The sequence below is a fragment of the Carya illinoinensis genome, chromosome 2 (genome assembly GCF_018687715.1).
Source record: "Carya illinoinensis cultivar Pawnee chromosome 2, C.illinoinensisPawnee_v1, whole genome shotgun sequence".
Taxonomy (NCBI): domain Eukaryota; kingdom Viridiplantae; phylum Streptophyta; class Magnoliopsida; order Fagales; family Juglandaceae; genus Carya; species Carya illinoinensis.
This window is the reverse complement of record NC_056753.1, coordinates 2,947,709-2,973,018: the sequence shown is the minus strand read 5'-3', so window position 1 is coordinate 2,973,018 and position 25,310 is coordinate 2,947,709. Positions and strand designations below refer to the sequence as shown.

Here is a 25,310-nt window from a genome sequence, read left to right as displayed (position 1 = left end):
GACATTAATTAACTATGCTATCCATCACAGCACATCATTATATATATTTAAATTTTTTAAATTTTAATTTTATTAAATTAATCAAATTCTTTTACTCATTCCTATATAATTTATAGCGTAGAGAGAATAAATAAATTTATTCTTAATTAAAATCATAATCAAGAGGAAAATTGACCCATAGACTTGGAAAATATAATTTTCATCGAAGGCAGTAGGACCATCTCTCTTATATACCTAAGATTTTTTTATAATTATTTATAAAATTATATTTTAAGTTGAAGTTATTTTATATTGAGAAATGTTAGGGTTTATCAAAACATTTGCACCGATGGGTGTTTTATATATATATATTTCTTGTTTTTATTTTTTCTTAATTGTTAAGAAATGTATTAAATTATTTTTTTATTTCTTAAAAATTAGAAAATATTTTTCTTAATGCTTAAGAAAAAGAACGAGAAATGATATTTGCAGTCATAGTTATGCAAGCTTGAAAAAAATAAATTAATATGAGATCCACATAAAAAAAAAATTAACTTTTTAATCGTAGACCTTACTTTTTTTCAAAACGATTGCACAGTATTTACAATTCCACGACTGTATATAACATTACTCTAAGTAATAACCTGTCATTTACCTTCTTTCTCTCCGTAAAATTATACTTTTATATTTTATATTACTTTTATAAATTATATTATAAAAATGTTCCAATAATGACAGCCTTGAAGATTGAACTAGTACTACACAGTCTACGTACGTGGCCAGGGGAAATATCGCCCGGCACCTCTTGATGTGTGCAAAAAAAAAATCCATGTTATTGGAGGTCTGGTCTTCCCCACATGATCACAACATCAATTACATCAGGAGATTAACCTCCGCCATATGTCAGAATCAAACACCACTTCAAGAAATCTCAGCTGTGCATTGCTTAAATTAAACAGTATCTGCATGATATCCTGATCGATAATGCCACAATAATTCGACATCTAATATTAACACATTAACTATATATTAACACATTAACTATATACCTTCTCTTTATGTTTATTTTGCAGACTAGTGCTATATATTGAACTATTTATAATTGTGATAGATGTTGACGCGTGTTCTGTAGCCGACGTAAAGCAACAAGTCTCCCAGACATACGTGGAAGGAATATAATAGAAGATGGCGTGAGGTGATCATGTCGTCTCTAATGTCTAAATCAGGTTTGTAGAGAGAATAACATAATGGATGAGAATGTAAAGACTGAACTTGGGAAAAGATGGAAGTTTGGAGATGGATAACAAGTGTGTGTAACCCTCGCACCCTTCGTTGGCCCTCTTCCTTTAATAGCTGTTTCCTTTGGAGGGTTCTTGGTGGCTGCAATGGTCGCCTTTGCTTTGGATGTCATGACATTACATTTAATGTGATCGTTCCTGTCGGCTGCAGGGATCCGACCTCGAGACTGGCCACTTGCAATTGCATTCAGCGGCCAATCTTATTAGGGATAGAATCCTGGCCTATCTATCTCCCATTAATGCTCAATGACTGAAGGAGTCGTCAGCTCCTTTTCCCTTTCTCGGGCCACTAGCTTCGTCTAGACCTTCCCCAACTAGATATCGTGAGCCTTGGGTCCGGCCTGGTTGAGTGCAAAAACCCCTCTCCATTAGACATATCGCATAACTACCTGTAACACATTGGTTTAGGTATAGTTGCTAATATGACACATTTTGGTTTTAGCTACCCACTCAAAGTTCCTATTGAATCATACATCACATTCTCTATACTAATATAATATTCTTAGTTTTATATACTTTTTAATATAGTACTTTTTAATGCATATTTTTTTATATTTATTTTTTTAAAAAATATTTTATAGTTTTATAGCATCAAATTTAATGTGGATTTTCAACATTATAACGTTAATATATAAAGTCAGTTCAACATCTAACATAAATATCAAATTCTGAAAATTTTCAAAGAGATATCATGATCGAGATATATATAAACAATGTTTGTAACAGAAATATAAATGTAGAAAATTCTGCAATATTAACAAGCAGGTTCTGGCCCAAGAAATTCTAAGATTTTGGAAATGCAGTAGTATTTTAATGCCAATTGCCAGTGGATTGCAACGAAGACTGCCTATAATTTTACTAAGCACGACTAATTTCCACAACCCGATCGTCAAAACATTAATTTCCGCATCGGAGAAAAGAGATTCGAGCTGAGAACAAACCCATCAACGCCATGAAGAAACAGTCAGAAGTGGGACTTGGTTCCATGCCAGAGAGAAAAACCCAGGCGTAGATTCGATTAGAGAATACGAGGAACTGTAATTGTAGTTCCATAAGAGCATCTTAGCCTGACTCACTGCGTAATGGCTGAGGGCTACAGGCTCAAAACCACAACTTTCCATCAAAATCCTCCAGTGCTCTTTGTCCTCCATTCGTTCTCTCTTGCTGCTTCCAGGCTCCTCAGCTCCAATTACACCCGCGATTCGACGGCCAAGTAACTGTCTCTCCACTTGGAGCCTCTCGGGGGAGTCTCGGGTCAAGTTGGGCTCCAGCGATTCGAACAAGGCCGAGTAGAACCTCGACGCGTTCTTGAATCGCTGAGAGAACCCGATACCGTTTAAACTGACTTCGTATTCCCCCAAAGTAACAATTTTTGGACTCAGCGACTTAGCCAGCCGGAGAGCAGTTTCGACGGCGACGGGAGTTTCGTCTAACAAATTGTATAGCTGAAGCATGAAGTTTACTGCCAAGAACTCATCCGGCTCGACTCGGAAGCTTGACTCGTCGAGCTCCTCAATCGGGGTCAGGACAGGCTCGAACACGAAATTCATCTTGAGAATATCAGCAAATTCGCGTAGCCGGTTTCCCGTTGCCAATAGGGAAGCAGCCGGAGATTTACCTATAGCCGGGGCGGGTATGCCCGAGATGCGAATCGTAGTGGGCTTTCCAGTGGAACGGGTCGCCAGAGCTTGTAGAAGCGCTGCCCATTGAACCCCTTGAACGATGCCGAAATCTACTATGTGAATCTTGGTTGCCCCGTCTGTAGCTTCAAGGATTGCTTGGTTTGCTGTTAAATGTGCAAACTTCGAGTATGGGCACGCATCGTTAAGAGATTTGTAAGCCAGTGTGAAATCCTCGGACATGCTCTCTTCTTCAGTGACGGTCGAGCTTTTCTCAGTTTGAACAGACAGCCTGCCACATAGCGCCCGATAGAAGTGATAGGCTACCCTCTCGGTTGGATCTCCACGCTCGGACACTAATTTGCCGAGCCCAATAAGTGATTTCACGGCACGACCAGGTTCCGAATCGGCTAGTCTAGCACAGTCGAGGAGCTTTTTGAGAAGAGGCCGTGCAGACTCGACTTCCGGTGAGTGGCTAGATGAGACACCAACGACGTCGTTCCTGTGTGGGCTCTGCAGTGAAGTGTTCGGCGGCTTGGCGTCCTTAATTACCGCTGGTGGAGATGACGTCGGGGGTGGTGATGGAGGTGGCGTCCACGAGGGGACCTGGGGTTGAGAAGAAGGGTTTGGAGTAGGACTCTTCTGAGTATCTGGGAAGACGAATCGGTTTAGGTCGGACGGAGGACCACAAGCGACGCTGAGTCGACTGGGGCGGGTGGCAAAAGGATCGGAACCGTAGATTCCATAATCGGCATTGTTCTGCCATGCTTCGTATCCGGAGGGAAGATTGGAACTATCCGTTGAATCCCCACCGCCCATTAAGCTGTCCATCCATTCGTCGGAGTCGAACTCACCACCCGAACCACCTCCAAAATCAGCAAACCTAAACCCGGTCGATTGATGCTCCAAGTTGTGAAACTGAAACCCTGGCTCGACAGAATCTGGTCCACCGCTGACGGGAAACTGGTCGGGGAACCCGGTACCAGTGAGGCCAAAACCCGAACTCGGAGACCCGGACAAGGTGTGGTGAGTATTTGTCCATGGATTCAGGGAGAGGGGATTGACGCCCACGAGCTGTTGTTGTTGCTGGTGGTGGTGAGCATGGTGCTGTTGTTGTTCCTCTCGTTGTTGTTTCTGGTTGATGACTTGCTGAGCAATTGCCATGAGGTTGCCGCTGTCCGTACACATGTATGCCATTCTAAGGCCAAATCTCGCCGGAAAGAAACTGCACTCGCATTACCCCCAGAAAGATCAGCAAGAGAGCGAGTGTTCTGGGAGCATTCACAGTCAAAAGATGAGAGACAGAGCCGGAGAGTGAAAAAAGTAGAGTAGGTTGAAAGAAGGAACAAAAGCTGAACAAGCCGAGTGAGAAGGACAAGAGCAGCGCTGATAAAAAGCCCCTTCCCGAAGAGGATATAGAGAGCTGAGCTCCAGCCTTTTCCGATTATAACAAAAAGAAAAATATTGAAACAGAGAAATAAGGCTGATAATTATCTGACTTGTCAGTTGAGGAAAACTGAACGTGTGAGATAGAAAATTACGGTAAAAATGATAAGATGATTATTAAATTTGTCTATTTATATATTTTTTAGTTTTTTAATAATTAAAAAAGTGAAGATTAGTGTATTTATATATATATTTTAATTTTTTAAATGAAAATAAAAAATTTATTTATATTAATGTATATATTTAATGGGTATATTTAATAAACTCCAGTATGATCCAATCCTAATTATAATTACTAATTAACCCTAGTCTACTCTAGTCTACATGTGTTAAATTAACGACCGTTGCGGCATTACCGTTCATAGGAGTAGCGATACAGTTACTGTCAGAAACCACGTTCCATGTGTCAATTAAAACGAGCTTTATGTTAATATAGAAAATTCTTAAAATTTAAGATGAATATTACTTCTTTGTGCTCTCTCGGCTAGACATTTCATCAAATACCAGGTATCCAATATGTCCAAACCGACCATGATTTTTTTTTAATTATTAAAAAAATGTCTTTTTTATGAATTGAGTATATATAATATATTCTAAATCAAGAAATTAGTTTTTGAAGGATAATTTAGTTTTGAGTTCCTCTTTGGAACGGAAGTTCCTACGTTATGAGTTTAACGATAACTAATAATATTTTGACATGTCAGACTCCTTTATGCAAAAATCCTACACTGCACTTACCTTATATTAAACTTCTACACTATGGCTAGGAATAAAGTGTGAGTTAATATTTCTTTATTCTGCATTCGGATTCTGCAGCCTTCCAGGTCAAGAAGACCAGTTCTTTCTCGTAATCTGGTTTGCTAAGATACCAAAAAAAATCATAGTTTGGTCTGCAAACAGAGATCACCTGACTGACCGAGATTCAATCATGAAGCTAACCACCGCCGGACAGCTTTTGTGCTCACAAAATCAGATGGGTTGTACTTGTGGGGTTATGAAAACACTGGAAATGTTTCGATATCGCACGGGCCATGCTTGACACTGGAAACTTGATGATGACGAGCACAACCTCAAGCATCCTATGGGAGAGCTTCAAGAATCCGACCAACAGCATTTTACGAGCCCAAGTATCCGGTGTTGGCAACAACATTTTATTTAGTTGATCTGAAAGCAATTACCAGCAGGGTAAATTTCAACTTTGTTTAACTGATAATTATGATCTGATGCTTAATGAAATCGATGTATATACAAAAAACCCTTACAACCCTTACTATAGAGATCAAAACGTTTTAGAGCTAATATTGGACAAGTCAGGCTATCTACAACCTTCACATTTGCCTGAACCCATCCTGTCAAAACACCCAAACAAATTTTCCCCTCATACAACTTTCACCAAAAATTAAAATTAATCAAAATTATAGAAGATTACATAAGATTAAAGAAAGAAAACACCCAAAAACAAAAAACATAATTTTTTGTTAAAAATCATTTCCCAAATATTTCTCAACAGGAAAAGCCAACTTTATTTTTTACTCGTGGAAAGCATTGAAGGAAGTATGAGAAACGTTAGGAAGCAAAATCAAATCAGTAGCAACCATCTTGCATCTAAGAGTAAAAAAAGGAGAAGGAATTGACTGATTTAATCTGTTTGAAATGGTTAAGATTGTGGTAAGAAACTGTAGAGAGGAGAAGGACATGAAATTGAGGGAGGAAAAAGAAAAGTCAGGAGATTGAGGGAGGTCGGTGGACATTATACGAAGCTTGAAAGGAGAGAGAGGGGACAGAAGTGAGAAAAAACTTTTTTCTTCCTCTGCAGTGCGGTCTACGATTGAGAGGAAATGGGATTTACGTGGCATGCTTTCATTTGATGCCGTTGTTTAGAGTAAATAGTATGTGCCTATTCTCTTTAGTTTTTATTCTCATTTATTACAAGACTGAAAGTACAACTCTACGGTCCCCTACACTTCTTTCTTAGCTCCTAGCCTCCTACTACTGGAGATGTGGCTCCCAAACGACTATTGGACTGGAACTCGGCGGCACCAAACTCCTCCAGCTGGACCAGCTCTGCTAGAGATCGTCAATACATTATGAGTAGCGGACCCCACTTTCTTGCCTACGAGTCTGTTATTCAAGACACGTCGATTTACTGGTGTCCGATACACCACAGCCCGGTACCTTACTTTTCGACGTTTTTGTACCTTAAATTATTTACAAAACCTAGCTTTAGGTAATATGGAATGTTACAGCTGGAGTTATTGGGTTGGTGATCTTTATGGACCATTTCAAAGTTGGCCAACCCTTCCAATTTATGCATTTGGTTTGATCCAAAGATGGTTTTTTTTTCTTTTTTAAACTATATAAGAACGATAAATCATCTAAGTAATAAAATACCGCCAAATAGAAGAAAAACGAAAAACACATACCACTGCATGCATCATATTTTATATTTTATGCAATATATTGTAATCAAATTCTATATAACTTATTCTTCAACCGGGACTACATGTTGTACACTCGGCAGAAACAATGCCATTCTATGGATCCAGCGAGCTCTATAAACCATGTAACGTCCCAATAAAAAGTTTAAACCATATGATATATACTTTAAAAGGATTAGTAAATAATACAATAAGAATCTCATTAAAACCTTATAAAGAGTAAGAACTTCTCCTTCTCAAGTAACGTAGAATCCCATATACCACTTACCCTTATCCTTATCATATAGGTGACCTTATCCTTATCATATGGGTATCCCAGAGCATACAATTAATTAATTATCAATAAGAAACTCTCATACAATTAATTTATTTTGCCAATACAAAATACACAGGACTAGGATTTAATGTATAATGATCATTTCAAACTCCGTTTAATGCACAATCAGTGCCAAAATGCTCTCTCTGCCTACATAGATTTATTACATGATCCACTTGTACCTTGGGGAGCATAATGTAATGCTTGTAAAGAAACATCATCCATGTACAGTTTTGGAGCCAATGTATCAATATACACGAGCTTTTGGTGGGAATGGCTCTATCTCATCATTTTTTTTTGATAAATTGGAATGGCTCTATCTCATCATCTAATGTGTAAAGGTGAACTGGCCTGTAATCTAGCCTGATCCTTTCCTTCTCCCAATATCAACACACCAAAATGAAGCACATTTCAGATAAAATAAACCTGCTTGCAACCGAGGTGGGGCACGGGCGCCCCATCGCAGTCTCATGTGGCATGGTTCCTTAAACAACATCGTTCTAGTTAGAGGAAAAAACCCACGCCTGTCTTCGATGCCTTACCCTTGTCTTTGAAACCTTAGCCTTCAAGAGCCTTCATCTTGAAAATCAAATTTTGCTGTGTCTGCTTGTTACAACCCCGCTCCTTTGACATCCAAAAGCAGACTTTGTAAGTACTAGTGTCCCAAAAGCTGGTATCTTCTTCCTATGAAAGACCCAAACCCGAGTTCCTAGTTCAACCATTCCAATTTCAGATCTTGAAATTTCAGCTTTGCAATCTGATCTTTGACTTCGTATCTACATGAGTTCCATCAATTTTGGCTCCAAAATCATTTACATCTTACTCCGAAAGACCCAGCTCTAAGTTTAGGTATACTTTTTTTTTTTTTTTTTTTACGTTTCATCCATGTCCATCTAAAGCACCAGACCTATATAAAATCCACCATTAATATTTAGGTGATTAAACTCTGTACCCAAGTCACTTATTTAGAACACCTACTTCTTTTTGGCTTGAATTGTCCATTTTCAGAAATTGAATCGAGCTGTGCAGTTTTATGAGTTCTAAAACGGAAGAAAAATGGAAAAATTATTTTATTTTTTGTCATCTGGAAGTTACCTTACCCAATACCCAGTGTAGACTGCTTCTCACAGTCGGACAAGATTAGAGCTTGAATGGATCTGGTAGCTGAATTTAAACGCAGAATGAAAAATGCAGTGACCAAAATGGCGGTTTGGAGGTTTCAGGGGAAAATGAAAGATTTTTGGTGTTCTGAACGCTCATCATCTTCACTTTCCACCCTGCATAACGGGAAAAACAGGGACAGCAAAAACACTACCATCAATCTCCAAAGTTTGCTTTTGGATGTCAAAGGAGCGTGGTTGTAACATGCAGACAAAGAACAAATTTTATTTTCAAGACAAAGGCTCTCGAAGGCTATGATTTCAAAGACAGGGCATCGAAGGCGAAGGCTTGGGTTTTTTTCTCTAATTAGAACGATGTCGTTTGAGGAACCATGCCACGTGAGACCGCGATGCCGCGCCAGTGCCCAACTCGGCTGTAAGCAGATTTATTCTTTCAGATAATAAACAAACTAGAAGCGGAATGAAGTTACTACCAAAGTAAAGGACAATATTAATATATAAAGGGAAAAGTATATTTCAAACAAAAAAACTGCAACAATTGGCATCTATTGCCAAAAAAGTGGTAGTTAGGGATGCAAATTGCAAAAATGATGGTAGTTTGTAGAAGCAAAAAATGTACTTTCCCCTAATATCAATAATCATAGTAACATATTCTCCAATACTGAACACAAATGGATTGACCATTGTTTCTATATCACAGTCGCGGACTACATGACTTGATTGCAGACAGTAAACAGGAGACAATGTGATGAATGCATGGCCAATAAGTATTGAATTAGAACAGTTGATGAATACAGATGATTATGGATGAGGCAACCACATATGTCACGAAGATAGGAATATCATGACTTGTTTGGTTGACAGGATTAATTAAAATTACTACTATGTCCTAGGCCATTGTACCCTCATGTTAGGGGCATTTTGGGTATTGCCAGAAGATTAATTAAGATATTCTCCTTTCCAGTCAATTACCACTTTTAGAGGATACAGGTGCCTATAGGGGGGAGTTTATCCCTCCACCATAAAATAAACCACCCAATTCGCTTTCAAAGTTCAGATCACCTGCTAATTATCCGACAGAACTCTATCTCAAAAACTCAACTGCGACACCACACTACACCACTTAAAAAACTCTTATGTCAAATTCTACTTCAACAATGGCAATCTACATCCATGATCTCAAGCCAAAAGAATTAATTCAGGTGGGGTGATAAAATGACTTACCCCAACGTGTGTTTCATCCAGTTCTCATCATCTCTTTTCTGCAAAACCAAAGCAACTTGATTCATTATACAGAAACTAACATGAAAGAGAAATCATTAACTTTAAAATAAATAAGACTAACTGGAAAATCTTCACGAGCATGTGCCCCTCTGCTCTCTTTCCTGGCTTCAGCAGAATGCATCATGATGCAAGCATTTATCAAAAGGTTTTCCAACTCAATAGTCTCTATCAAGTCTGAGTTCCTGTCGAAAGATTTTTGAATTTAAGCTCACAACATCAAGAATTTGCATCATGTTTTTTAATCATGAAGAACGTTATCCCCAAAATTTACCATATTAAACTCCCATCCTTCAATTTAACATCATTAAAGCTCTCCCATGCCTTGTCAATCAATTGACAACCTATGGAGGCAAAAGAGACAGAAGATGGTAAAAGATGCTCATTATTAGGGTTAATTTGATGGTTTCACAGTAGCATTTGTTTCCACAGCTGTGTAACTATTTATGCAAGGAAAACTCAATTTCTGTTGAGTTGGGTTTTGAGTACGGACTACAAGTCAAGCAGAAGAAAAACAGCAAAAAAAGTAAAAAGACAAACTACAACATGCAAAAAATACCTTCTTCCAATGTTTCCTGTGTACGAAACACAGCTGCATTATTTTGCATTATTCGTTGCATATTCAACCGAATTTTTGAAGTTGGTATTGAGCCATTTGAATTCCTCATTTTGTCCAGCCACTCAATAGTCTTCTCACCAGCATCCTTCTCCAAAGGTTTTTGTTTCTCCCCTACAAAATTTCAAGTGGAGGCATCTTTAGTTTCCCTTACATATTTCATAATCAAGTCTCCAAATTAACATCAAAATAAACTAGCCTGGTCTCTGAATCTCAGCAACTGTGTTTGCACATGCTCGTCCAAAAACAACAATGTCCAGAAGGGAATTTGCACCAAGTCTATTGGCACCATGAACTGATGCACATGCTGCCTCTCCGGCAGCCATTAATCCCAGAACTACTGCATCGGGGTCATCACCTTTAACAGTAACTACCTGAGGAATGAACAGCAGATTGATAATAATAAAGCATACTCGGAATAGATGAAATAGGCACTATGGTAATTTAATAGAGGTATAAACACAAGATTTATTAGTGACTGATTTTATGCATCAAAATTAGCCTCATAAACCACTAGATTTTAAAATATCTCATTGCAACAGTGTTTATTTTGTTTGTTATGGCTGGGTTGTGCCCATATTAGGGATTGCACTACTATGAAGTCAGTGAGAAGTTGAATAAAAGGCAGAGGAAATGTAATACTAAGGGGAAACATTTAGTTGGGCTTCATCCTTTCTTCCACTTTCCAATAAAACTTCTAAGGAACTAAGAAAATTGGCTCTTCCAATTCCTTAAATATGAGAATCAACTTAATACTGAAAATAAATATCTCAGCAAAGTTAACATTATATCATAAATGATACCTCGCCACGGTAATTAGTGGGAATTCCTCCCATGTTATAATGCACAGTAGGCAAAACAGGAATGGGCTCCTTTGTAACATCGACACCAGCAAATATTGCAGCTGTTTCAGAGATACCAGGAAGTCTCTCCTTAAGTACTTCAGGGGGCAAGTGATTCAAATGGAGATATATATGGTCTTTCAAAGGTCCTGTAGACAATTAAAATCATAGTTATATCGAAACTCGAAATTTGAAACAAGGTGAGCTGGTAATTGCTCTTTATCAGTTTTACACAGGTTACGTTCAACACATAAAATTTTGCATAAACTTTATGATTGGGTGCACAAAATATATACACAAACTATGCATGCACAAATACATGAACATTCTGCATATATCCTACATCGATATTTTCAGGAACAATCATTGGTTTTGTGGAAAATGTACAGAAATAAAATTTTAGAATTCACTAACGGCCATAAGACCTATATTTTCCATTTCTGGACGCAGACAACACATGAGGATGAAAACATATATAGGAGCATGTCATACCTACACCACGACCCTCCTGGATTTCCATAGTCATAGACCCGGAAACAACATCTCTTGAAGCAAGATCCTTTGCCGTAGGCGCATATCGTTCCATAAAACGTTCACCTTCACTGTTCCTAAGAATACCACCTTCACCACGGGATTACAATATGCAACTAAAAATATTAAAAAAATATATATATTTGAAGAAAGATCATTTATTAAATATAAGCAAGATCACTGCAGTTGAAACCATAAAAGGACACTACAAAGTACAGATTAAGCAACTAAATGCAATCCTGGACCTCCATCATAACTCGGTAAGTACGAACCTTCAGTGATGAGGCAACCAGCACCATATATACCTGTTGGATGAAACTGCACAAACTCTAAATCCTGTGGGAGGAATATAATCAACAAAGGAATTATATATGCATATAAAGAATAAGACAAGTCAACAGAGAAATTGAATATTGGCGAGAGAAAAGAAAAACCTCGAGTGGAAGCCCAGCACGTGCAACCATGGCATTGCCATCTCCGGTACATGTATGAGCTGAAGTTGCAGAAAAGTATGCTCTACCATAACCCTAAGAGAAATATGCCATATATGGATACTTTAGCTCAACTAAAACAAGAGTTTCATTAACTACCCAAAGAGGAAAGAAGGTAAAGATTATAGTACCCCTGTAGCCAGAATTGTAGAACCTGCACAAAATCTATGCAATGTACCATCCTCCATATTTAACGCGATTACTCCTTGGCAGCTACCTGGAAGTACCGCATAAAGAATAAAAAAGCCTTCTCATAAAATGAAGAAAGATTCTCTTTCATCTGGGTTCCTATAAATGCAATGTGGCCAGGAAAAAAAATGTAATTCCTGAAAGTTTATGTAACTGAACATATCACTATGAGGCAAAGAAAGAGAACATCTAAAGGATCATTGACAAGCAAAAATCAAACAAAGTGCTGATAGAAAGTTATCTCAGGAAACATTAAATAATCCCTTGTAGGATAGTCCCTAAGCTAGAACATGGTGAGTGGAGAAACCTAATGTGGGGAGCATGGGTCTTTCAGAAAAAAATATCGGTATATTTTGCAGTGGGAATGAGAAAGGCTTGCAGTTGATGCAGCTACAAGGAATGGGACACTAGCAACATTTACTAAAAAGAATAACATAAAGCTGTGTAGCTGATTATGCTGCATTATCAACCAGCAAGCAAAACCACAGTTATGGCATAATAACTTACATCACTGTTCATTAATAGATCCAAAGCAAAATATTCCACAAAGAATTGGGTATTATGTTTCATAGATTGGCCATAGAGAGTATGTAATAAAGCATGTCCAGTTCGGTCAGCAGCACATGCACAACGATATGCCTGTCCACCTATAATAAAAAATAAATAAAAAAATAATAATAATAATAAAAAAAAAAAAAAACCAAAGTCAGACAACTTCAAAAACAATCCCCGATAAAGAGATTAAAATCCAAACATGGATGGCAGCATCATCAGACCTTTTCCAAAATTCAAGCTCTGACCGCCAAACGCACGCTGATATATTCTTCCATCTTCAGTTCGTGAAAATGGTAATCCATAGTTCTCAAGCTCAATCACTGCTTTTGGTGCCTCCCTACACATATACTGAATTGCATCCTGATCACCTACATGATCCAAATATGCTTGCATCTTTAAAAAAATGAAAAGAAAAAGATGAATAACAAGTACATACAAATTTTGGAAGAGCGATGTGAATGTCAGTACAAGAGACTGCATGTCACAATTTACAATGAGAGCTCATAATCTCAAACATTCAGAACGAACAAAATGGCTTCCTTGCATAAAACATTTCTGATTCTCTTCAAAGTATACACACCATTACATAGGGCAAGAATCATAAGAAAAACAGGAATATCACCGCAAAGGATGCCCCAATGCATAAAAACACTCCAAACCAAATGTGAAAGAAACCAATTTGTAATACCCCATATGATAAGGATAAGGATAGGTGGTGTATGGGATCCCACATTGCTTGGGAATGAGAAGTTCTTGCTCTTTATAAAACCCCAATGAGGCTCCAATTGTATCATTAACTAGTCCTTTTGGAGTATAGGTCTTCTGATTTGAGCCTTCCATTGGAGCGTTACAAATGGTATAAGAGCCTATCCCAATCATAAATGTGAGACTTGAGCAGTGTCACCTACGACAGATAGGCCTGACGAGGATGTCAGGAATTTAAGAGGGAGATTGTGATATCCCATATAATAAGGATAACGATAGGTGGTTTATGGGATCCCAAATTACTTGGGAAAAAAGAATTTCTTCCTCTTTATAATGCCCCAATGGAGCTCCAATTGTATCGTTGACTAGTCTTTTTGGAGTATAGGACATGTGGTTTTGGCCTTCCATTGGGGCATTACACCAATACAAGTAAAAATCAATTTTATCCTCATTGTAATTCATAAAAAGGCAGTAATTTGCTTAACCCAGGCATCCAACGTGGGTGTAAGAATAATACAAATAAAATGAAAGATTTGTCTGTGTAACGCTGGTATATACCAAGTCAATCACTTCCCTTGACCGTGTCATACATGTGCCACCTCCAGTCATCTTCAGTCATGTTGCCTAATGCAGCATTTATACCACCCTATACAAAACTAACATATCACAGTTAGTAAATGATCCAAGAGATTCCCATCAGTACATACGTATTGATGTGAAGACGATGAGTAGAGATGAAAAATTCACAATTGTCAGTCTAGATTGCTTCACATATGATAAAAGGAAACAAAATATATTTTAATGGCCAGATCGATTATATGGATATAATTTATCAACTAGTTTATCACAATAAATGCATTACATCAACTGAGAATTAACCACTCCACACTTCCGCTAAGGGATAAAAAACCAGTGTGGATATGCAATCATTAAAAAGGCTTTTAGTCGTACAATGCAGGCTACCACCTGGCTTACAAATGACTTTGGAGTAAGTCTTATGATGCAATGACCATCTAATCCTGCAGTTATTGTACCAAGAATGACAACCTCATCTTGAAAATCATACCATGAAGCAAAGACAGGGCAACTACTACTATACCATGCACATGTTTGGAACAAAACAAATGGAAGAAAATACGAATTCAATACTGCATATATGTACTAGTTACCAAATATACAACTCTTTTTTTTTTTTTTTTGATAAGTCCAAATATACAACTCTTAGTTCTATAATCTATATACCTGAGCAGCAATGGTGTGTGAACGAGTAGGGAATAGCTTTGTCATGCAGGCAGTATTGAACCCATGCTCCAAAAGCCCTATGGCTGCTCGTAGCCCTGCACCACCAGCTCCTACAACAACGGCATCATACGTATGATCAACTATTGTGTACGAGGAGCGCCCCCCAGTCTGCCACAAGCAAAAGGGATGACTTATAACTGGGGCTGTAGATAAACAAGACTATTCGACAAACAGGTCAAAACGGGCTCAAAGAAACTTGATTTTGACTATACTCATTCATTAAATGAGCCGTTAGAAACATAAATGATGATATTATTAAATGATACAATTCATATAAAACTTGGCTCGACTCGTCTAAGTTTCATATAAACTCAAATATCTTTGTACTTATCATCTTTATAATATTATCTTTAACTTTATATTGAGTATATTTTAAGTATTGAAAAATATAAAAGAAAACCAGATTCTTTACACAATATGGATTGTTTGAATATTTATGAATATAATCTTTCATATATCATATATGAAATATTTTCTTTTTTGATAAGTAAGAAAAAAAAATATAAATATATATACATTCATATATGAATATATAAACTGTATAAAAATATACACAAAAGCCTAAAGATGGTTTATCAAAATTTATAGATAAAGCTACATGCATAATATAAATAATTTGTTTTGTCAAATAAGTAGGTCATGAACAAATTCGAGCTCGCTCAAAAAACAGATAAGCTGTTCGTGAATATAAAGGAAACTCGGTGACAATCTTGAATTTGACTGATGTGCGAATAAAAGTTAAATGAACGACCGTCCACTACTTGCTCCAACTCGACTCATTTACACCTCTACTTATAACCAAACCAAAGCTTTCAAAAGCAAAAGTGAAACCCCTCCCTATCAAGGAAAAAGGAAAAACAAAACTACAAAACGCGTACACGTTGAATAAAAAAACAGTAAATGAGCTAATAAGATATTGGAACAAATAGAGAATTTATGTGTTAAACTCGAATAAAACATTCCAGTTGCTGCCTGGAACTCCGAATGGTGGAGAATCTGAGACGAATAAGCTTAGATTATCTTTCTTACAAGTGCTTGGCAACCACTCGGAGCAAAATTACAACAAAAAAATCCATGAGTGAACAAGAGGGAGATAGATTTTTTTTTTTTTTTTTTTTTTTTTAATCACGTAGGACTTAGGAGGATATCGGTCATGAAACAAAACCAAATATCGATCCAAGCAAATTCTAAAGGAATCCATGAGAACAGAAAATCAATCAGATAAGGAACGTTAAACTTAACTTAAAAAAATAATAATAATAATAAAAAGAAAAAGAAGAAAGCTAGCCAAGTAAAGACTAATCAAAGACGGAAAGGAGCATTAACCCGAAGATTTAATTATTGGACGTGCGAGAGAGATATCGCACCGATTCAGTGGAGAAGAAGCGCGAAATGTGAGATCTGAGGGAGTCATTGGAGAGCGATCTCGTCAAACAGGCCGGAGAAGAAGGGACGCGAAGGCCTCGAGAAACGCACCGCCACATCTCTGTCTGGCTACGAGCCTGTTTGGGATTGGGTTTGAAAGCCTAAAAAGTAATTTCAATTGTTTAAAAACTCTTTAAAATGATATGTTTAGTAAATTTATAAAAAATATTTTAATTATTTAAAAAAATTAAAAATTTACTTTTTAAAAAATATTAAATTAAATTTTTTATCAAAAAACTCCTACAAATAATTATATATTTAAAAAAAATTAATATAACTAACTTTAAAAATATTTTAGAGACATGATTACCAAACAGTAAATGACTTTTTAATAGAAGAGCTTGTTATTTAAGTTAAAAGTTATAAACTCTAAAATTATAAGTTATATTTTTTACTGCAATCTCAAACATGCACTACGTCTATAATCAAGTGCTTATAATATTTCTCTCTCCGCTGGAAGGGGCAGGAAAGTGGAGGCGTTATGGGAAGATTTCAACAGAACAGTTGAGGTGGCGAATAGTGGCTGATGCATGTGATTACCGCTGAGAAAACCAGCACGCTGTTGATTATCAAGAGTCTCCATTATTTGGAGAACAACAAATTATCATTTTTTTTTTTTTTTTGTTTTTGACATTTGCACCAAGGATGTCAGAACTCACCGACTATACTTTCTAATTATTAAAAACTAGCTTTTAGCACATTTTTCTAATTCTAATTATTCAAATGAATATAAAATATTGGAATTGACACAATTTTTATAGCCTAGTCTTCATGGAAGGATATAAACATTATAATATAATCTTTGATAGTTTTATAACATGTAATATATTAGAGGTGGCAATTCGTATTATCAGATCACGTTCGTGTCATGTAAGGAATATTCAATTATATAGTTCAATCAAAATCTAATTTATTAAATTAAATGTGTAAAACTTTCAAACCTTAATCGAACTCATTTAATAAGTCGTGTTGTGTCACCCATTTTAATCGATTTAATAATTAATTAGATATCAAATAATACAACATGACTTATTTAAACACATGTCATGTAAATGAATTGAATTAACTCAAATAACTCATTTAACTTAATTAACATCATTTTATATAAAAGTTAAAATATATATTTATTAGTAGTCACAATATCTTAAAAATAATAATACTTCCAACTAACAAAAAATATTAATATTTTTCAAAATTTAATATATAATAAAACCAATATTACAAACTTTATAATAACAAATATAATGATAGATCCAAAAGTATAAAAATATAAATATACTGAGAAATATAAATATTAGAATTCAATAATAATAAACTTGTGATTTTAAAATAAAATTTAAATAGGTTAATTTCGAATTAAGCATGTTAACTTGTTATTAATATTTTATAAATGGTGTCTTAATATGTTAATTTATTTTGATTGGAACTCATTAATATTAAACTCAAATATAATATAAAATTTATATTGAATTCACAATTTGTGTCCCGGGCCCCCCCTCCCCCCAATACAAAATACATTCCAGAGAGAGCTAGGCCAGAGCAAATTTTCCTTGAATTAGTTCAACCTTAACACCTGAACCATACCATTCTTCAAACTTGGGTCGACGCTTAAAACCCAAAATGACAACACGTGTCAAGGGGCATTTTTGGCCAGCAAGGACTGAAGGGTATGACTAAGATACAGCCACGTGGCCTTTTAACAATTTACTAGCGGCTGAAAAGAAGTACTTTTCGACTGGTCCACAAAATCTCAATCTTAGGGCAGTGACCTAATTAAAGTTGACCAAATTTTGACTAGAAATTTATTTTTATAAATTTAACTAGTGATTTTTCTATAATATTAAATAATAAATTCTTCAAATTTATTATTATTATATAAAAATATTTATTTTGATATTTTTATTTATTTTAATTGTAATTATAATTAGAATATTTATTCATTTTTAAGAAAAGATATTTACAATTATGAATTGTGTATCCACCACATAATTATTTAAAAAAAAATGAATAAAATATGACTCACATAAAAAAATTTAATTTTTTAATAGTAAACTCTACTATTTTTCAAAGCGATTATGCAACGTTTACGCACTTCATGGTTGTATGTAAAATTATTCAACCACTTGGATGCATTTCTTCTGACTTGTACCAAGTAACTACAAAACTTATTTATCGTTTTTTGAATTTTCGAACACTAATTCATTAGAGATGTGTAGTTACGTGTAGAATCAAATTTCTTGATTTTTTTCAAAATATTTATGAATTATTTTCTATAACATCATGTGCTTTTATTTTTTTCCTTGCACCGAATCTAAGAAAAATTCAAGCTATCTCTCCATAAGCATCAAATCTTCATCGTTACTAAAATTGTTATCAACATGGACATGTATAGTTTACAGAACTTGAAGATTGGACAGGTCATATTTATACCTAACATTCTAGCATACAAAAGAATTATAACTAACTTCAGAGCATTCACATTGGTTTATGCATATGCATATATAAAATCACATCTTTTGGATATCTAATTTACTATACAAGCAAAACTTTCAAATTAACTTATGCAAATTTGAGATAAAATAATAATAAAATATTATCATTTTTTATTTGTTTTTTACTTTTTTTTTTAATAAGGTTTGATCTTTAAATATGTAAAATATTTGAGTAAAATATTTGTTGAAGAATGAATGAGTAAAATATGTAGCAAAATATGTAAAGGTAAAATATGTAGCAAAAAGTAAATTTACTCTAAGCAATGATGTACCTATTTCGGCCTGCTCTATGTCATACCACAAATTAAATAATCAACAGTTAAAGAGGTGATCATCATATTTTGTAGAACAAGGAGTAAATTTACTAGAAAAAGGAAGGCGAGCAATGGACCCAGTATAGGTGGAGGTAGCGTATTGGAAGGGTACAAAAAGGATAGCTTCAAACCTACGAGTTAGATCTAAGAAATGTGATGGCTGTGGCCGTGTAATTAATTGGATTGAATGTTTCACAAGTAGGGTTTAGGTTTTGTGAGAAAAGGGAAGAATATTCTTTTTTTTTTTAATTCTCTGAAATTGTGGGAAGACAAAAACCAAATAACATCTACGGGGTTGTACACAGAAGGTTGTTAAAATGCAGGACTTTTGGGACTGGATTATTTATTAATTATTCAAATAGAACACAATGAAGGTATCGGGCATCTTGGGTGCTTTAGAGATCAGGTTTTCGTAAGCTAAGCAAAAGCATTGTTTCCGCAAGATTGCCCTACATATGAGCAAGCATAAACAAGTGAAACTAAAGTAACAAAGTCCAGCATATCAATAAGTAAAACACCACACACAAAAAAATGAGGATTTTCAATAATGAATTTATCCCAACGGAAGTATGCAAATAAATCGAAAAAAAAAAAAACTTCAAGTTGCATGATGGTTGTATAAACATAATCATCAACTTTAGGGCACCAAAGTAGAGAACATAAATGGCCATGCCAGAGTACACATGTATTTTATACTTGAGAGATGCCAACCCAAAATGACACATACCCACACAAATTCCACACGTAATTGGTGCAGTTCCAAAGTAGAGATTAAAATGAAATAAAATGATCAAAAAACACACAAAAGGTCTAAAACCGATGGAATTAATGAAAAATCAAAACCTGTGTCTGATTAGACATTTCATCAAATACAGAGAATGCCCAGTATGAAACCAAACATCAAAACAGTGAATATTTACCACCAAGATCGATATTCCACAGCAAACCAGCAATACCCAATCAATAGCATGAGGAAAGCAGATAATTTTTTATAAATGGAAATTGAAAGAGAGGATTTTTCAGATAGAGGGAGGGAAATGGTTCAAAGTGAGCTGAAGGCAAAAAAGTAGAGGGGTTACCAGAAGGCGTTGGGCGGCAACAGTGGGTACACTGGGATTCCTAAACGGTGGTTGCGGCTATTGATGGTTGATGGCTACTCTGGATTGTATGGGAGATGTCAAAGAGGTTGGTGTCTCTTCTATTTCTCTTTCTGGACTTTTTGTGTGCTTTGACGTGTGATGAATACAAGCGGAAAGGAATATTTTATGGCCAGCAACTTGGGCTGGTCAGATTTAGCCAACGAGTTTGGTGTTGGTTAAAAATATTATACCTTTATTAAGTTTGGTATAAATATAATTTATGCAACTTAGTTAAATTTTGACCAAAATTTAACTTAGCTATTTCACTATTAGTACTCTTACGATTATGATAAAGTAATCTAAATGGTAAGATATAGAAGAAATTTTAGATGAGATTGATGTATCATAAATGATTCCTAATATGATTATGTTCGTTAGCGAGACAAAAAAAAAAAAAAAAAAAAAAAAAAAAAAAAAAAGAGTTGATTAAGAATATGATAATTAATCAAACATAATTTTATCAATAAATATGCAAAAAGTCTAATAAATATCTACAATGCATTAGAACGCCCTTGTTAGCTATCCTTTACAATTTATGTGAAGTTTTTACCTCATATGGCTCCTCACCTGCAAAGAAATTATTCTTTTCCACTGAATTTGCAATTTATAAGCTAATAGAAGTAAATGGAGAATGCCATTTCAATTAGAATTGGAATTAAGGAAAAGTGGAAACCCAACCTTTTGGTTCGTTCTAGATTTGGGTTGAATAGGGTAAGTTGGACTATTTTGTTTTTAATATATTTTATTTCAATAATTGAGATAGAATTGATAATGTTAATGCATTTTTTCGTCAAGATCCAATGACCAACAGAACCGTCGATGATGGTCGAGGGTGGATGTCAATAGTATGGTCCAATGACCAACAATACTGTCAATGATGGTTGTGGTGCTCGATGATGGTTCAGGCCCTCGAAATGCTCTTCACAATTCATTTGAGGGTGAATATCATTATGTTTGATGAATTTATAAACTCTCACGGTCTTTTGATTTTATATCCACTATGCTTGAGAAATATGAAGATGTCTTGGCTGCCTAGAAGCTCCCTTTTTCTCAATCTCTTACTTCACATTGAAGCAAAGTGCATTGTTTTATGTTCCATCCCACCTTTTCAGTTGCTGCATGTCAATTTTGTCTCCCTTCTCGAGCTTTATGTCCTCTCAAATTAATTTAGGGGACTATATGGCCGAGACTCGAGAGATGGTTCTGAGAATTTCTACCGGGAAGTATAAAATGTATTTTTTTTTTATATGTTTCTTTTCAAACACTTATCAAATCATTTTAAACATTGAAAAAATGAAAAAAATTCATAAACTTATTTAAAAAAACTTACTTAACAATTAAATAATAATAATAATAATAATAATAATAAAGGAATCATTTACTTTTAGGGATGTATCCTCGGTGTCTGCATGGCAGGATCTCTTTTGTATCTGCTCTCATCTTCCATTGTTTTAGGCTTTTAATACATCAGTGAACTGGGCTTAAACTTGCGTTTTAATATTGTGGGTTTTATACCCAACAGAGAACATTATTTTTTTTTAAAGCAATTGATAACATCGTTAAGTTAAGCACTTGGTCGTGATCATCTTGGCAAATTGTACTAGTTTAGAAGTGATAAGGGAGTGTGTGTTTGATGGGATGCTTCATGGATGGGCTTACCCTACGCAGAAATTGCTGAATTGGGTTCGTAGAGCTCTTTGTCCACTCAAGAAATAGTAAACGGGCCTGGGTCTAGACATGTGAGCCACAAAGACAAGTGTTTCTAGGCCCATCAAAACAAACTTTATATTCAAGACTACCAAAGAAAATACCTATTTATTCGAGAGCACCAAATAAATTAGAGAAAATACTCAAATCTACTTTAAATTACCTATAAATTTTCAATCACATCCAAAGTAATCAATTTTGACAGTCTCAAACTACCAGGAGAAATTTTATTTAACTCTTGTTGGGTTTGTAGAGCCTGATTTTGTTGGCATGTTGGCCTGACTTGACTCGACAGGGATGTATAATAGTTTTTATTTTCAATAAGGCTTTTGGAGAAACTTTTAGGCACTGTTTGCAATTGAAAAAGTGGCAAGTAAAAAGTTCACTCATTACTCGCTCAATAGGTTGCTCGAGAGAAGTTTAAACAGAGAGTTCATTCGAGATGTGCTTGACATGCCACTCGAGTAAATAATACAGAAAAGTGAAAATTAGGATTTCTGTCACGTGACATGAATAGTTGAGTACATCCCAAATGTCCTAAATAGTGAGATTTTCGCTCTCAAGTGTAATTATTGATTAATTAGTATAATAAAATCCTCTGCAGTTCTGTAAAAAATTTGAGATAAACGCCCTTGATAAATAATTAAAATAAATCAAAACAAAAATTTTTAAAAGTAAATAAATAGACAGCATGAACAATTTTTTTCAAAAAATAAAATAAATGAAAATAGAAAAAATAAATTATTCAAGGAATTGTTTCTAATTATTTTCATAGTATTTTTTGAGAACTTTTAGGGATAATTTTATCTTTTAAACGAAAATTGGGTACATTGAAAATTATTGGTAGTTTTTCAGTAAGGGTTAATGTTAAAATTGTTTGGGGGTGATTGTAAAATGGGTAGTAATTTAAGTTGCGTTTCATGTGTTTTTACCTAAAATTTTGAAAAAGTATATTTAACACCCTCTAATCATAGATTTTTTTTTCATTTTATATCTAAAACTACCCAAATCTACACATTACATCCCCCAACGGAAGATAGATTTGAATATTAAAATTTTTGTTCAATTCTAAATATTAAAATGAATGAAAATAGGTGATATGACATAATCATTATGACACATAATTTAAATAATTTGAAGATATTATATATCAAGTTATCAACTTTGGTAATGAGAGGCCCTACTATCACAAACAGATTTTATAAAATTAAATTTATTATATAATTTCGTATAATACGTTATATTTATATTATAATAAATTAATATTACCGTTTAATATGATATATTAAATTATAAAATTATTTTTTTATTATAAAATATATTTAATATATCTTATGAAGTAGGTACAATATTGGCAGTACGATATCAGCAGGCAATAATACGCCAAAACGACTTATCATCGGCCTAGCTAATTATTTGGGGGCAATGGAAAGGTGACCCCTACACCACAGATCAAAAGAGATCGATGAAAGAGATATGCATGGCTTCGAGCTATAATTCCTAGCTAGTGGATAATCAGCAGTCAAGTAGGCCGGAAAATGGTAGCTAATAATTATATATCCATGACTGATCGATCTTTGGTAAGTAGCTGTATCGAACAGTGTTCTTTTAGAGCCCACAATTTAAATCCACAACGTGCAGCTTCTCTTACCATATAAAGGCCGGAGACAGTCCATGGAAACAAGCATTAACAGAAAAGCATTAACCCCATGCATATATAAATGGTCAGTACGACGTACGTAGCTCTCGAACAGTGTTGTTTTGGATAGAGACCATGAATTTAAACCCACATGCATCGTGCAGCTTCACATACCATATATGCACAGGAGAGGAGGGGGAGAGAGACCACCCATGATGACGATCATAAACAGAAACCAGGCCACGAATTAGTACTCGATCGTGACGAGGAGCAGCATGCACGCACACAAGAACTTTGGAAAGCGAAATGATCAAAACAAACGAGGAGGCCATGATTATCAGCTAATTAAGCTGTGAGAAGGATAACATGCAGTACTTCCGACAATATTAATCCTTTTGTCAGTGGAGATCAAATTGTAGAGGTCCCTTGCCAGTACCTTATATATATAATTGAATTCCTATTAATGCTGCCGACCCCTTACAATAATGAGTACGTTCCAATTAATTAATTAATTAGACCTTAATTTCTCTTGTTCGACTTGCTGTCCCAGTACTACTTTTACAACTACAATTGTCCCACGTGTATTGCTTGATTGACTAATCAGCATGCATGCACGGTAATTCCTTTTCCTTTATTACCCTACTTATTATTAGAGCTATAACCCGGACCGACCTACGCTGATGGAGACTGGCTGCTGGAGTCAAGAACCTGCTAAAATCGGCGGAGAACTGGTCAGCAGGCGATAGCAAATATAAAAAACCAATATTAGCCAGTTCGATTCCGGTTTAAACTTAGTTCAAATCGTTGAACTGGCTGATTAAAGAAAAAATATATATTTTTATATATACTGTACTCAAAACGACTCCTTTCTACTTACAATATTATGTGTATATATATATTTTTTTTTCTTGAAACCTTGTACAATTTCTGTTCCCGGCCTCGTTCTTTGTTTTTCTGATCATGAGGCATTCATGTGGTGGTATACTCTCGTACGTGGATGGTTTTATGGGACTTTAATTCTGCACGAAGTACTTTTTGTTTTTTTGTTTCTATTCCTTTAACCAAGGAAGAAACCGATTCCAAAGAACAGATAATTTGTCTTGGACCTTGGCAGTTGGAAGCTTTATCTCACAGGTGGCATCAAACGGGGAGGACGTGGGAGGGGGGGCCGCTCCCAATTACAAAGGGACGTGCCGGCCAAAACAACCAAAGATATGGCAACAACCAACAAAATCTAAACCCTTTTGAGCTTTTTCCCAAGGGAAAGATGAGAAAATCTAATTTGCGGATCATCTAATTACTAACACTTTCTTCACAAGTGATCATGACCTTTTCTTCAATACAAATATAAACTTGAAATATTCATTGGAAATGAGTGGAAATTATTGATATTTTTAAAAGTTTAAAATGATTTTCCTTTTAGTGGTACTGCTAATTAATTAAGCAATGGTTTTGGGAACCAAACCGATATGAATATCAAGTAACTTATATGCCATAAGATGCAGTATATTTGAGGATGGGAGACACATGCATCACTATACTCATTATTTAATGGTGGTTAGAAAAAACAAAGTGTATAGTCCAATCACTATGCCATATCTTCTTTTGGAGATTTTGAACACTCCTCCTCTTCACTCTGAATAAATCACAAAAAGACACGAATGATATTTGGATGCAGATATATAGCTCGATCTTTTAGTTAGACAAGTTATAATATATATATATATGTTGAAGAAAATTCCACCTCATCTCTCTCTCTCTCTCTCTCTCTCTCTCTCTCTCTCTCTCTCTCTCTCTCTCTCTATATATATATATATATATATTTTTTGTATATTATATATAAATGAATATTAAAAACTCCCAAG

General features: G+C 35.1%; 2 protein-coding genes across 15 annotated transcripts; both read right to left on the bottom strand.

The window, feature by feature from the left end:
- Window positions 1-1,150: 1,150 nt before the first annotated feature.
- On the bottom strand, window positions 1,151-4,372 carry LOC122297015 (SCARECROW-LIKE protein 7-like). Its single transcript, XM_043106805.1, has 2 exons — window positions 2,219-4,372; window positions 1,151-1,666 (listed from the first exon to the last, which is right to left on the bottom strand). Exon 1 carries the CDS (start codon window positions 4,091-4,093, stop codon window positions 2,222-2,224), a length of 1,872 nt encoding a protein of 623 aa, XP_042962739.1. The 5' UTR covers window positions 4,094-4,372; the 3' UTR covers window positions 1,151-1,666; window positions 2,219-2,221.
- Window positions 4,373-7,112: 2,740 nt separating this feature from the next.
- On the bottom strand, window positions 7,113-20,199 carry LOC122297022 (succinate dehydrogenase [ubiquinone] flavoprotein subunit 1, mitochondrial-like). 14 transcript variants are annotated; one of them, XM_043106812.1, is made up of 16 exons: window positions 16,573-16,725; window positions 16,097-16,228; window positions 14,670-14,779; window positions 12,944-13,090; window positions 12,675-12,814; window positions 12,110-12,196; window positions 11,922-12,014; window positions 11,759-11,823; window positions 11,449-11,591; window positions 10,918-11,105; window positions 10,314-10,488; window positions 10,058-10,228; window positions 9,773-9,842; window positions 9,563-9,683; window positions 9,442-9,479; window positions 7,113-8,630 (listed from the first exon to the last, which is right to left on the bottom strand). In XM_043106812.1, the coding sequence occupies exons 2-16, from the start codon at window positions 16,141-16,143 to the stop codon at window positions 8,564-8,566; spliced, it is 1,662 nt and encodes a 553-aa protein (XP_042962746.1). In that variant the 5' UTR covers window positions 16,144-16,228; window positions 16,573-16,725; the 3' UTR covers window positions 7,113-8,563. The 14 variants fall into 14 exon arrangements, with proteins under 14 accessions (XP_042962746.1, XP_042962813.1, XP_042962804.1 ...); XM_043106879.1 differs by lacking the exon at window positions 16,573-16,725 and adding an exon at window positions 13,986-14,083 and having other exon boundaries at window positions 14,670-14,837; window positions 16,097-16,234; XM_043106870.1 differs by lacking the exon at window positions 16,573-16,725 and adding an exon at window positions 13,986-14,073 and having other exon boundaries at window positions 14,670-14,837; window positions 16,097-16,234.
- Window positions 20,200-25,310: the final 5,111 nt, after the last annotated feature.